Source organism: Diuraphis noxia, unplaced genomic scaffold (genome assembly GCF_037042655.1).
Source record: "Diuraphis noxia isolate RWA-SAM2 unplaced genomic scaffold, SU_Dnox_SAM2 contig0004, whole genome shotgun sequence".
Taxonomy (NCBI): domain Eukaryota; kingdom Metazoa; phylum Arthropoda; class Insecta; order Hemiptera; family Aphididae; genus Diuraphis; species Diuraphis noxia.
This window is the reverse complement of record NW_028301714.1, coordinates 67,183,048-67,196,779: the sequence shown is the minus strand read 5'-3', so window position 1 is coordinate 67,196,779 and position 13,732 is coordinate 67,183,048. Positions and strand designations below refer to the sequence as shown.

Sequence of the window (13,732 nt, the reverse complement as noted above, 5' to 3'; positions counted from 1 at the left end):
AATCTCAATCAAATATATTATAGTAGATTTTGTACACGTCATACTTAAAAGTATATCGATAATAGTTAAGAGTTCATCGATGTGGTAAGATTTAAAACGTGATTACAGAAAAAAAATTAAAAATTAAAAACCATGCACACGACATTATAGTAAAATCAATACAATAATTACTCGGAAAGTACAGAATCTAAAATGGTAATAACTATTTTTTTGTTATTGTTTTATGAACACCGCGTTGTCTTTAGTATTTACTTAAAATTAGATACTGCTCCAATCCACAAGAGACAGAGATCAAATCCGTGTTGAAATCCACACACGCTGTCAAGTTAATAATATCAATATTACTTGTTGTACATAAAAAAAGATGCCATTAAATAACTCAAAACAAGTAAAAATATTTTGGAAATGTTATCAAGTATAGAAAATGATAAAATAAATGTTTGATGTAAATTTCAAGCATCTACGATTATTCTCGGTTTTGAATTATTATAATATAAGAAAATCGTGTATATCTCTATAACTGAATATTTGTATTACCAAAGATATATACATCGTAAAGACAACATTTACCTAATATCAAAAAAATAATATAATGTTGTAAAAGTAAAATTGCTTGCCTTAAATTGATCATGATAATGAGAACTTTAATAATGTATATTGTATATAATATAATATAGTGAGCAACGATTGAAAAGCAATCAACTAAAGATTAGACTTTGATAACTAATTCGGAACACACACACACACACACCTATAATACTGAATGGATGCTGTGAAAATATGAATACCAATTCCAAATATTTGAAAATTGTTATTCTTTGCATTCAAGAGGTATGCTGCATATCGTGGATTTGCAAAAATCGTCCCACTATACGGGATGGTTAGAAAAAAGCGAAGTTATGCTTACATAAAACAAGATACACACGATCGTTTCTCATTATGATGTAGTGTGAATATGAAAAGCACCTCACTTATTACTGATGCATTTCATGAAATCATTTTTCACTCGAAATAAAATTTTTTTATGACATATCTATTATTAATTGAGGTTTTTTTTACTCATTTTCATACGAATTCCACTTAACTATTTATTATTGGACTACTGGTAAGTATATTAGTTCTGTAAATAGATTATGTAAAATGTATTAACGAAATTAAAGTATGGTAACGGACTTTGAAATCATTATTATCTTTTGTACTCTGTGTTTAGCACAGTAATTCAAGAACATAAAAAATGATTGCACAATGATTGCACAATAATTGATTATTTTTTGAAATCGTCTTAAATTGCATATTTTATAATAGATTTTCATTCGTTAAAGTATTGATAAAATAGGAGCTAATTTAGAAATTAGTTATTGATAAACACATATTTGTTAGCCCATTAAATACGATTGCAAATCTTATGTCAAAAATATTTTCCATAAGTAATTCATCGTTTGTGAGAGTATATTATAATGAAACGATTTTAGAATAATAATTTTTCAGAAACGGATAGATGTTTTTATATCTTGAAACATATTTTATCTCACGTGCACAGATTTATTTTGATTTTATATTAGTAAATGATAATGAGATACAATACAATTAGTATTGTTTATCATTAATTATGTTAGAAATAAAATATTTTAAAACATGTGGCTTTATTTATAAAACAAATGCCAAAAAATGTTTATCTATGACCACTTATTAGTTTATATTTTATATTATATAATAATTTTAGATAGTAAAAAATTGACTGAATATAATTATTGAAATATTTCATTATTCTAAAATAATTGATTATTCTTGAAATATATATTATACCAAATAATTAACTTTGTATTCGATTTTTTTTTTATACCTTTATTTTCATCGAAGTTTCTTGTATTATTTGGCATTAAATAAACTGTTGATAATTTCTATTCATATATTACTCGAGTATTAAAAGATTTTAAAACTATTTTGAATATATATATTTTTTTAAATATTAATATTATTTTTAATAACTAATTTAACTGTTATATCGTTAATATATTTTTCCCTAACACTGTCTAAATTTTGTACGACACGTTAAAATACGATTTTATTATCATTGTTATCATAGCTGCAGACTAAACATTGTTTAGTTGGGGGTTTTTTTTTATAAATATTTTGTTATTCAACCGATGGTGTTCAAACAACTTTTCGTTACAGAACCTCCTCCACTTCCTCTACCACTTAAAAAAACTTTCATCAAATGCCATTTTTTGAGTATGGAAAAATATGTCTTTTCAGATTTCACATCTGTCATTCTGAATATGGTTATCTGTAATGAAATTCCATCGTACATAAACTTATAACTATACAATCAATATACGCAATAACGATTCTATTATAGTGAGCGGACAAAATATACCCAATTAAAATATCGTTAGACAAACATTTTATATGACTTACTGATAAAAAAAAATGTCTTTGCAGAGATATTTTTTAATTTTTGTTTTATATTTTTGGTTTACGTTGGAATGCCTCAATGCCTGTTGTGTGTGTTCAGGACTTTGGTTGCCTTCGTAACTAACATTGAAAGATCAGAAGTAGGATTTGTTCTCTTAAAATATTATTTTTTTAGTTTGCAATTCTACTACTAAAACCACAACAGATGCAATAAATTTTTACTATTGCTCCGTATCATGAAATTAATGATTTTATATAATTGATTACTATAGTATATACATCTTTCTACAGTATTGTATACGTCATGTCTGGTGTTTAACGTTTCAGCTTTATGTCAATTTGTGAGTAATTAGTCATTATAATATATTTTGAGAGTTATATGTAGTTAGGTTAAACAACCCAATTTTCTGAATAAGCCAATTTACACACCTCGAAGTGCCTTCGACGGAAAGTATTTTCTACTATTCACAATCAACGAAGCACCTAAAGTATAGCACTCGCATTTATTGTAAATAATTATTTCATAAATTGGGCAAAACAATTTTTAGTTAAAATAAAAATTACGTTTTTATTCACAAATTAATTACTCACAGAACTAATAGAAAACATTTTATGGCATTTCCGTAAGAAGCTTTGACTAATTCTTTACTTATATTATGATACTCACTTACAAAGATACATGATACTCACGTACCTAATTATACTATTGTTTGGCACAATAATTTAAAAAAATTAATCAGAAAAAGTATTAAAAATTTTTCAAGCTAAAACACAGAATACTATATTGATCAATATTCATTAAAATTATTTTAAAAATTCAAGCATAAAAACCATATGAATGAAGATCCATTGTATCAATAATTAGTTCACGTTTATAATTAACAAATTTTATGATACAATAAGCAAATGTAATAATATGTAGGTAGGTACAGTAAGTATGAAAGTAAAATAAAAACGTATTTTAGAATCTTCACACCAAAAACAAAATTTCCTTTCTTGTAATTTTGAATGTAAAGTAACGGGAAACCACACTCTAGTGGTCTTGATTGCGTATTGTTCATAGTTCCCTGATAACAAACGTGGTTGAAGGCTGGAAGCTTGCAAATAAAATGACTGAATAAATTCGACGAAACATCTTTGATACATTTTCGTTCTTTTTTCACTACTTAGTTTTTGTCCGCACTCGCTTCATTAGTTGACCTATTTTAATAATTAGTATTTATACAACGTGTACTATATTAAACGATATTAATTGGATGTTAGTGCTGCGTGAAATATTATCTCACAAAGAACTAAGTATGGTTAGTTTGGAGAAATTTAAATGCATTTTCATGTTTTGTGTAACTCAAACTTTTGCTGTTCTGTCACCATCCGAACTTTGGACAAATTGTATTCTAAAATAATATAAAAGTAAAAAACCGGTCACTAAATCGCCTCTTATATGATATTTATTATTTATTGTTTATTGTGTATTCACATTATACGATATGTTGTGATGTACGTTAACTAAACAGAATATTACAATATATAATATGACTATGACTATGACCTATGACCGTTACAGCCGGTGAATATTATTACTGAACTCATATGATATTATTATCATCATCATCGGCTTTTTTATTTTATCATTCCATCAACTGCAGTGCCCACACAAATCGATGAACATTATACTAAATGATAGCAATTTAATAATACTTTATTATTGCAGGACCACGTTAAACGTTGGGGGCTGTTTCTAGGACATACACTCGTGATCCACATACACGATAAAATGGTTTTTAAATATTTTTTAGATATCAAATTTAATGTGCAATATCATAATATAATTACGTATTTTCAATCATAATATTATTTTGTGAATAAATAAATTAAATTGCATCCTACAGTTATTCATTTTTATTTTATAAATATTTAATTCAAAATTACGGTGTATTATAATATTTCATTTACAGTCTAAAACGTATACAACACTGTACCTATACCTATATGTCGTAAACATGCGTGCAATAATTTAAAAAAATTATAATTTTGTTCTAATTTCATTAATTTTTCGCAAAATAGTTTATCAGACTATAACGATATAATACACATCGTATTAACTACGAATATATTATTGTATTCGAATGTATAAACTATTAGAATATTGCATTTGCACATAGAATATTACTACACATATATAAAAATATTATTATTATTCCGGTATTCCTACCGATATACCTAAACTACGCATGTAAAAGACTTAAACAGATACGATTTAAACGTAATGACATTATATTACAATAAACTCAATGGTTGAACGATATACAAGAATAGAAAAAATAAAAGGTTTTATTGGTGTATTATTATTATTGTTTTTTTTTTTTTACAAAATCGGATCCCAACGATGACATATTTGAAATGGTCTATCTTTGTACATAATATACATATTGTACAGGTTGTCTAGTAAGGATATACCAATCAACCGTAGTGGAGGACTCGCCGACCGGATAAAAAACAGATTTTTGCCGTTTTATCTATAAGCTAAAAATTTTATTAAAAGTCATGAGATTAATGAAAATAAAATATTGAAAGCTCAAGTTTTTCAGCAAAATAAACTCTATAGAATAAGTATCTTTATTTTTTTCAAAAATTAAAAATAACTTTTTAATTTTTAGTGAAAAATTTAATTCAATTAAAATTAAAATGCACATAGACCTTTTCTATGTGATTTAAAAAAAAATTGATTTATAATATATTTATTATCTTAGGAGATATCGCAATGGGTAAATCCTCGCGGGAAACCCTGTATAGCAGCGGTTCCCAATCTTTTTAGCCGGCGGTGTCTTTTTGTTTGTACAAATTTTGTTAGGTGCCTTTCTGTGAATATCGCGAGGAACTTGATAAAAATAAACACTAGTTTTCATTCATAACTGATTTCAATAATTGTATTGAACATATTATTAACAAATTATAATTTTATGGTTGAAAGTAAAAAGAAAAAATTCTGCTATAATAGTGAAAAACTAATAATGAGATATTTGAGGCTGTTTATTTTTGGAGAGTTTGGCAATATTTTTATCTCTTTTTATCTATTATTGAATTATTCAGCACATATTAGAAACACTATATTTAATATTAGATAATATACAGATAGTATGCTAAGTAATTTTGTACGTAAAACAATTGTTTGTCTTTTCAACTACAATAAATTTTTAATTCTTAATATATAATTTAATAATTTTTTTCATTCTCGGATGAGCCGTGGTGCCCCTTAAATGAGCTCGCGGTGCCCTATGGTTGAGAACCACCGCTGTATAGTGTATATCTATATGTTATAATTAAACGGGGTATAACTGGTATAAGTATGATTTGAATTTGTACAAAATTAAAATAACTGTAATGTAGGTACCTGTTGTATACATTCATCGAACACATAAAAACAAGCATATAGGTACCTAGATATATCGCAGCGTTATTTTTGTGTTAAAAATATTTTTATAATTAACGTGATTGATAATATTTTAATTTAATTAAAATTTATATTTGTTTTTATTTACCGGCTGGGTGACATACTATAGCCATATAGGTACAATGTATATACTACATTTACTATATCCTATAGGTATATGTATTATTTAGTGTTTGAAAACATACCCAATTGCATCCGCATCTACCGTTGAATGTCACCACGCCACCACTACTAACGCGTACCTACCCCAATTGAGTATCGAAATGTCAAGTCAAACTTTACTGTAAAAAAACACACACACACACAATGACGTTTGTCAATATGCTGACAACGTTTTAGTACGTCGAACAATATATTTATTTTGTTTCATTACATAATCCAGTATTGCTTTAAATAACACGCCATTGCATAATAGTAAAAAAAAAGTTAAAAATATTCGCACAGGAAACCTATATAATATAAACGTTTTACGGTTTTATGGATCTGCTGTACAAATAAATATGCATCGTTATCATAAGTACTAATACGTTACAAACAAACAACGTGTATGGCAGTTGTATTAGGTATAAGTGTCTTATTTTTATTATTGTATAGATATTCCTCTTCAATAATATTATGTACTCTAAAAAACGATACAAATATTTCTTATATCAATGCCCATCATACATAAATAATATTAAACTCGAGAAATGGAATACAGTGTATATGTTAGGGTAATGTTAACATTTGGATAAAGTCGACATTAGTCAACTGTTAACATAACCCGCTATTGATATTATTAAATGTTGGTTAATGTTATTATTAACCGGATAATATGATATCATTCAAGAATTTTTGGATAATGTTTGACAATCATAAAAATGTATAAGATCATTTTAAATTACATATTAATAATATTGAATGTATTTAAAATACAATTAGTAATTACAATAAAACGCATAAATTATTAATATGAATTTATTTTTCATTCATACGCCGTTTTGTGTAAATTATAACGAAAATGTCGTGCTATTAAGATCAATATTTATATATTGTTATATTGTTCACTGTATTGGTAAGATAACTAACTGTTAATTAAGATATACTCTGGATGTCCAATGCTTCATAATTGTATAGAATGGCAACAACTGTATATAACTTTTAACATTATCCAATATTGACTTGTTAAAGTAAACATTATCCGGATAATGTTTATATTTCATGTTTATAAACGAAAAATTACACATCAGCCAAACGAATAGCTAATGTCAATTTTATCCAAATGTTAACATTACTTGTAACATATATATATATATATTATAGAGTACCTATAATATCCAGTGAGCGCTTTTCAAAAATGTATAATATACATATACCTAATGTTATTATTGACGGCGATTTCAAAAGATTGATTAAATACATATTATTTTACCTATAAAGGTACTTTTTTTTTATTGAAACATAAACTTTTTTTTTGACGACGCGACATCGAAATTGATTACTATAAGTCTCTGTTAGGAAAGGTACCTATATACTGCGAACTCCAAAGAAATGTATGAAAACCCTTTAAAACCCCGACAGTTAAAAAAAAACACGGTTTGTTAAAGGATTTACGCACTGCAGACACGAGTGGTGGATATAAGCAACTCTTAATTCACCTGTATTATTGTCATTATCTTTGTAGTATATTTTTAGTATTGTAAAAAAAGGTCTCTTACAGAGTGTTTAACATGAAAACAAAACCATTGCAAACGTTGCGCAACGTTTAAATGTAAATTATGCGTTTTAATTGTTTGCGCACACACACACACACACAGACTCGCGTCTGACCTAAAGAGACTCGATCTGTCACGGTATTTCGGTTCACCGATTAACCGTCGTTTTTCGGCTCGTAATAACATAAACGATATTCACACCCATTAATAGTATAATATATAATAATATTATAACGGTAAATTTTATTATATTATTATATCGTCGCATGGAACAGCTGCAGTGGTGGTGCGAATGGTTTATGTGCCGTACGACGACGGAGAGAAAAACCAAAAGGAAAGAAAAACCGTCATCGATCGATGTGTCAACATTTCCAGTCGATACCATAATAAACCATTATCTAATGTTGCGTGCACAATAATAATAATAATAGTTTCTCCGTCGCCGTATATGTACCTATGTATTATTTACAATGCACGGCTCTTGGCCGCCCTGACACGATTAATGGTGATAAAATGTTAAAATATCATACCGACGACGACGACGACGTCAGTGATGTTGCGCACTGCCGATGACGCGTTACTGTTATTATTCGTATGTAACACAGACACAGACCCCAATAACGAGTGGTCCGATTCAGTGATTTTTGGAATCGAATGGGACTATGATCGGGACTTATCGGAAAATCAATTTGCTAATATCGCTATTATTTGTTTAGTCGAATGAAAAACGACTAACATGAGATAAATACAATATAGCACACTCCAGCAGAAGTAAAATAAATATATTAAAAAAATTGTAAGAATTTCTCATCACTTGTATTCCTATATAGTTTGGTAATAATAAAATCACGAGTAAAATAATATGGCTAAGGTATAACCTACCTCATACTTCACGGTTTCTATTTTAATATTATAATTCTATGTATATAATATTATAACTATGTATGGGGCTGCTATTAATGGCGATTGTTTCGATGAGTGCCAGATCGTTATTCGGTATAGTGACAAACGGTTATTAATTTAAACACTCGTGCGTTTTCTAAAAAACGTATTACATATTATAGGTATTATGTTTGACTAGTAATACTCAAGTCGTCGTCATTGTCGTGGGAGGACGATGAAAATAAGGTCTAAAAAGTTTTTCAATTATATTTATCGCGTCGTAACACCGGCGCTGTACTAAGTTCTGATATAATAATAATATTAATAATTTATTATCGTCGATATACGATCGGAGCGTGGCGAAGAGAATAGAGAAAATGGCATACGTATGAAACGAAGGAGTGTTGTCGATAGCGTTTTAGAGACGTTTCAAAAGATAATCGAGAAAAACAAATTGCAATTTGCAAGTATATAAATATAATAATATCATGTATACATACATATTATATGTATTATAAATATGGTAAAATATATAACACGTATATGGAAAAAGGATTAAGAATAACACGAATTGATTCAGTCGCAGACGACGTCATATCGTTATAAAGTTGGTACACTTCTACGTCATAAAAATATAATTATTATGTATATAATTTATACCCATTGCAGTAGTAATAATATTGTTATCATAGGTTTGTCGAGGGATGACGGACACAGCGACTGCAACGACTTCGACGACTCAACTTAGCTCAGTTGTTATTATTGTTTCTTGCTAAACTTCCACTTCTTGTGCTCGTCATGGCCGCCTTTCTTCGCGTAGTCCTTCTTGTGTCCGTACTTCTCGTCGTGTCCCGCCGCCTTCTTGTGGCCCTTGTGCTCTTTGTAGTGCTTGCCGTGATGGTGTTTGCCCTTCTTGCCCTTGTGGTCGTGATGGTGCCCGGCGTGCTTGTGGCCCTTCTTGTATTTCTTGCCCTCCTTGTGCCCGTGCTTGTGCTCGTAGCCGCCGTGCTTCTTGTGGTGTCCCGAGTCGTGGTGCTCGTCGTAGAACTTTTTGTTCTTCTTGAACTCGTCTAACTTGTGAACCTCGTGCTTTCCCTTGGTGCTGTGCCCCTTCTTGTACGCGCCCTTGTCTTCGAACTTGTGGCCCTTCTCGCCCTTCTCGCCCTTGTGGTGGTCATGGTAATAGCCACCCTCGTCGTGGTGCTTCTTCTTGTGGCCGCCGTGCTCCGCAAAGTGTTTCTTCTTGTCCTCCTTCTTGTGGTGGCCCTTTTTGCCGTGGTGATTCGAGTGTTTCGACTTGTACCCTTTGTCGGCTTTTTTGCCCTTCTTGCTAAAATGGTCTTCCTTGTGGCTAGCGCCGCCGCCCTTTTTGAACTTTTTCGACTTTTTCTTCTTCTTCTTCTTCTTGGACGCGGCCGTTTCCAGGTCTGCGGCCGGCGCACCGGCCAATGCCAACGAAGACGCGGCTCCCACCGCATCCAGGCCAACGGTGGACGCCGACACTGCCGACAGCGGCGGAACCGGTGCCACCGTCATCAGCCCGGACGACGGCTGTGGCCGCGTGGCCGCCACGTGCAGTCCCCCTGGGTCGTCGACGGCCGCGGCAGTGGCGTGCCCCCGTGCATGGCAACACCAGACGCTCAACAACACCAGACACCCGAACGCTACGCCGTGCATGGCTGTACAGTGCGCGGTGATCGTTTTACCCAATATTTTATACACCGCGATACTCCCACCAGCAAAACCGGCGACGAATATTGCACCTCCACCCAGCGTTCAGCCTCCGCAGCCGGTCGAATCGCGAACGTCTCTGCGTGGCTGCTCATCCACGTCGACACACGCCGCCCGCTCACCCACACCGCTGTTGCTGCACTGCAATCGCGTTTCTCCCGACCCCGACGACCTCAACAGGTCGCGGTGCCGACTTAAAGTCCCCTTCTGCCCGCTCCGCACAATACACATAATAATATATAGGTATAGATACCGCACACTAGCTATATACTCACCTAGTGGAACGCGCGTCTGTACCTATATTTTGTTGTCACGAGAGCTGCACACCAAAATCCCGATCGACCCACAACCCCACCGACCCACCGACCGATACCCACCAACCTATACCCACCGACCTATACCCGCCGGCCTATACCCGCCGGCCTATACCCGCCGACCTATACCCGCCGACCTATACCCACCGCTGCCGCTATCGTCTGTGGTCAGGCGCGGGAGTACGCCGACCACCGTTGTGTGCAGTTTTGTTTTGCGTAATTTCCCAACACGTCGATTATAAAATAATAATACGCTAAAATGTAAAATTCATATTTTTGAGCAATAAATACAGGCAGAGGTATTAGGTACATGTTTTATTGTTATTGGTTAGCGTTTGTGATTTTCGCACGCTTCGTGACCTGGTGACGATGTGAAATCGGTAATAATTTACCGTTTGATCAAATATGAAATTATGCACAGTATTATTCACTTGCGTCTTTCCTGCGTCATCGAAATCATCTCAAAACCAAGCATGCTATTTTATATAGTAACTATTATATAGATGAGGGACTCAGAATCTCTATATGACGTTTTGCATAATATTTTGTAACGCATGTAGAAATATTAAATTCGATTATTATATAGCTAATAACATGTCTGGAGTTAAAAAAAAACACATTGTGATGATCATAATATTTTCGATTGTAAAAGTGTCCCTCAAAACTATGAAATATTATTATTATTATTATTATTATTATCATCACATTATAACGTTCACACTATGTAATGCAGTAAAAAAAACCGAATAATAATCATAATAATAATAATAATATTATTATTATTGGCCATCAGGAACGTTGGTTTTTATTGAGTATAGTATAGAAAATAATTGTCATGGAAATCGAATCATTTGGGAATTAAATTCATCAATTCAAACACAATTTTCCATTCCTCCGTAAAATCTAATCAATATCATGTGTTCACATAAAAATTATTAGACAAAATATATTATAATATTCATGATTTACGAACTGGTAATATTATTCTTTTTTAGTTATTTATAACTAATATAAACGTAGTATGTATAGTGTATACTGTATACACAGTGAACTGTTAATACCTACTTATTATTATTATTGGACATAGGTATTAACGTTAAACTATTTGTATTTTATTGACCAAAGTTCATAATGTATACCTACATAATATACATTGAAATAGGTTGGGTATTAAAATTTAAAATTTGTTCAATATATGTATAAAGCACGTGACCTGATTTTATGAGTACATGGCAGGTTAAATTTAGATTTTAAATATTCATAGCATGAAAGTTTTAAACAACATCAATGTAAACTATATTCTATTTGTTGTTTCACAAACATATATTTAAACAATCATTATACTATTTGATCAAGTTTTATTAATTTTATATAAAGTTTATATTTTGTAACCATCTAATTTTAATGATTTCATATTAAATATTAAAATATTTTATTAAATATATCGTACAATTTCAATGCTAATTTATTTATTAGGTAAGTGCTATCACAGAATATTTCTTTCTGAATATTACAACTGAAAAAAAATATTATTTTTGTACCGATAACCTTTATTTCATAAATAATACTATTTACCCGCTGTTTTTTATTGGCTTTTTCCAATTATTAAAAATATTAGAGAATGTTTAGTTTTAGTGTCCTCCAATAAAGGTATATTAATAGCATTTTAATAGCATATACTCCACTATTTGACCAAGGGGAAAATGGTACAGTTCACTGATAATCATCCTAGTGCGGTCTGGTGCAAGTCTAGATGAAACATAAAATCTATAAATATCAATGATTCATAAAGATAATGAAATATTTATTGGGTATTGTGGTACTTGTCATGATAATGATAGCTCCAGGAGCTCGTATCAATACATTGAGTGCAAAAAACTGGCGTAGTGCATTGAGGTGAAACATACAAAAGTCTATTCAGTGCACATTAATCTTGCCGATGGAATATAAAAATATGCACTGGTGCAGTCAGTGCAGTGTGGTGGAAAATGCTATAAGATATGTACAGTATCAAAAATTTTACGAGTAAATATCCATTATTATTGAAGATTAAAGAAAAATCTTTTGTACCCAATATATGTAAGAATAAAAAACACCCACACATCACTATACTCCAGAGTAAAAACGTAACCCTTTGTAACTTATTATATAATACGTCATAAAACGATATAACTGTTTAACATAATAAATAGTACACATATGAGTTTTTAGATAGATAAAAAAGTCATTCACTAGAACTATGATGAAGGAAATCTAACCAAACTTGAGTTTTGTATGAGCGAGATGGATATTTCTATAAATCGGCTACAACATAAAAATAGTTTATATAAAAAGAGCACGTATAAAGGGATGAGCGAAAAAAATATCAACGTCAATTCATAAAATATTTAATAAGAAAGGAGGAGCACTTAGCAGTTTACCGTTGTAGTAGAAGACAATGCCAATGGTAATAGACAGTAGAAAGTAGGTAGTAAGCCCCGTGGGCCTCCTTTGGGTTATTCTAGGTTAATAGTTTTGTTAGTTGTTAGTAAAGCTGTAGTTCCCTCCCAAAAGCTTAATCCTATTTTTGCTTACGGGTACTAGAAGTAGACACTATAGAGTATAGACAATAGTATAAATATTGTAAATAAAAATGTAATGGTGAATGACAGAATAATAATGTTCAATTTTACTTGCAGAAGACGTATTTTGAAAAGTATGTTTGTAATATTATTTCCTATCGTTCTTTTCGAAATCTGATTTGACGTAAATAAAATGAGATGAAAAGTTCTGAATCGCCTTCCGGGTTATTAACACGCGTAATATACTATAATATGATAGTATTAATTATTTAATTGTTGTTAAATAGTGATGAATTTATAATTCACCTTACCTATAGTAAGAATATTGTTCGTGATTAAAATATATAATATTATAAGTCATTAAACACACCAAATAATTAAGAACGAGACAGAATTTTAAATAAGTATATTATCATAATATTTTATGTATAACAATATATTATTATTACGTTTATTATTAGCTATTTATAACAATAATAGGTCGTACATCGTCTTTTGAGTGATAATTATTAATTCGGAAACATTTTATTCTGCTAATTTGCATTTTTAAACATATTATTAATGAACTAATTTATTTTTACTCAAATAAATTTCAGTTATTAAATCACCCCAATCGAATTTCGCAAAGGCATGGTTTTTATTTCTTACAACAATTATTGATTTCTCAGTTTAAATTTTAATTGA

The 13,732-nt window shown here is 30.8% G+C and overlaps 1 protein-coding gene across 1 annotated transcript; it reads right to left on the bottom strand.

Annotated features, from left to right (window-relative positions):
- Nucleotides 1-8,914: 8,914 nt before the first annotated feature.
- Nucleotides 8,915-10,214, bottom strand: LOC107171549 (uncharacterized). The gene has a single exon (XM_015521801.2). It carries the CDS (start codon nucleotides 10,117-10,119, stop codon nucleotides 9,202-9,204), a length of 918 nt encoding a protein of 305 aa, XP_015377287.1. The 5' UTR covers nucleotides 10,120-10,214; the 3' UTR covers nucleotides 8,915-9,201.
- Between the last annotated feature and the right edge of the window lie 3,518 nt (nucleotides 10,215-13,732).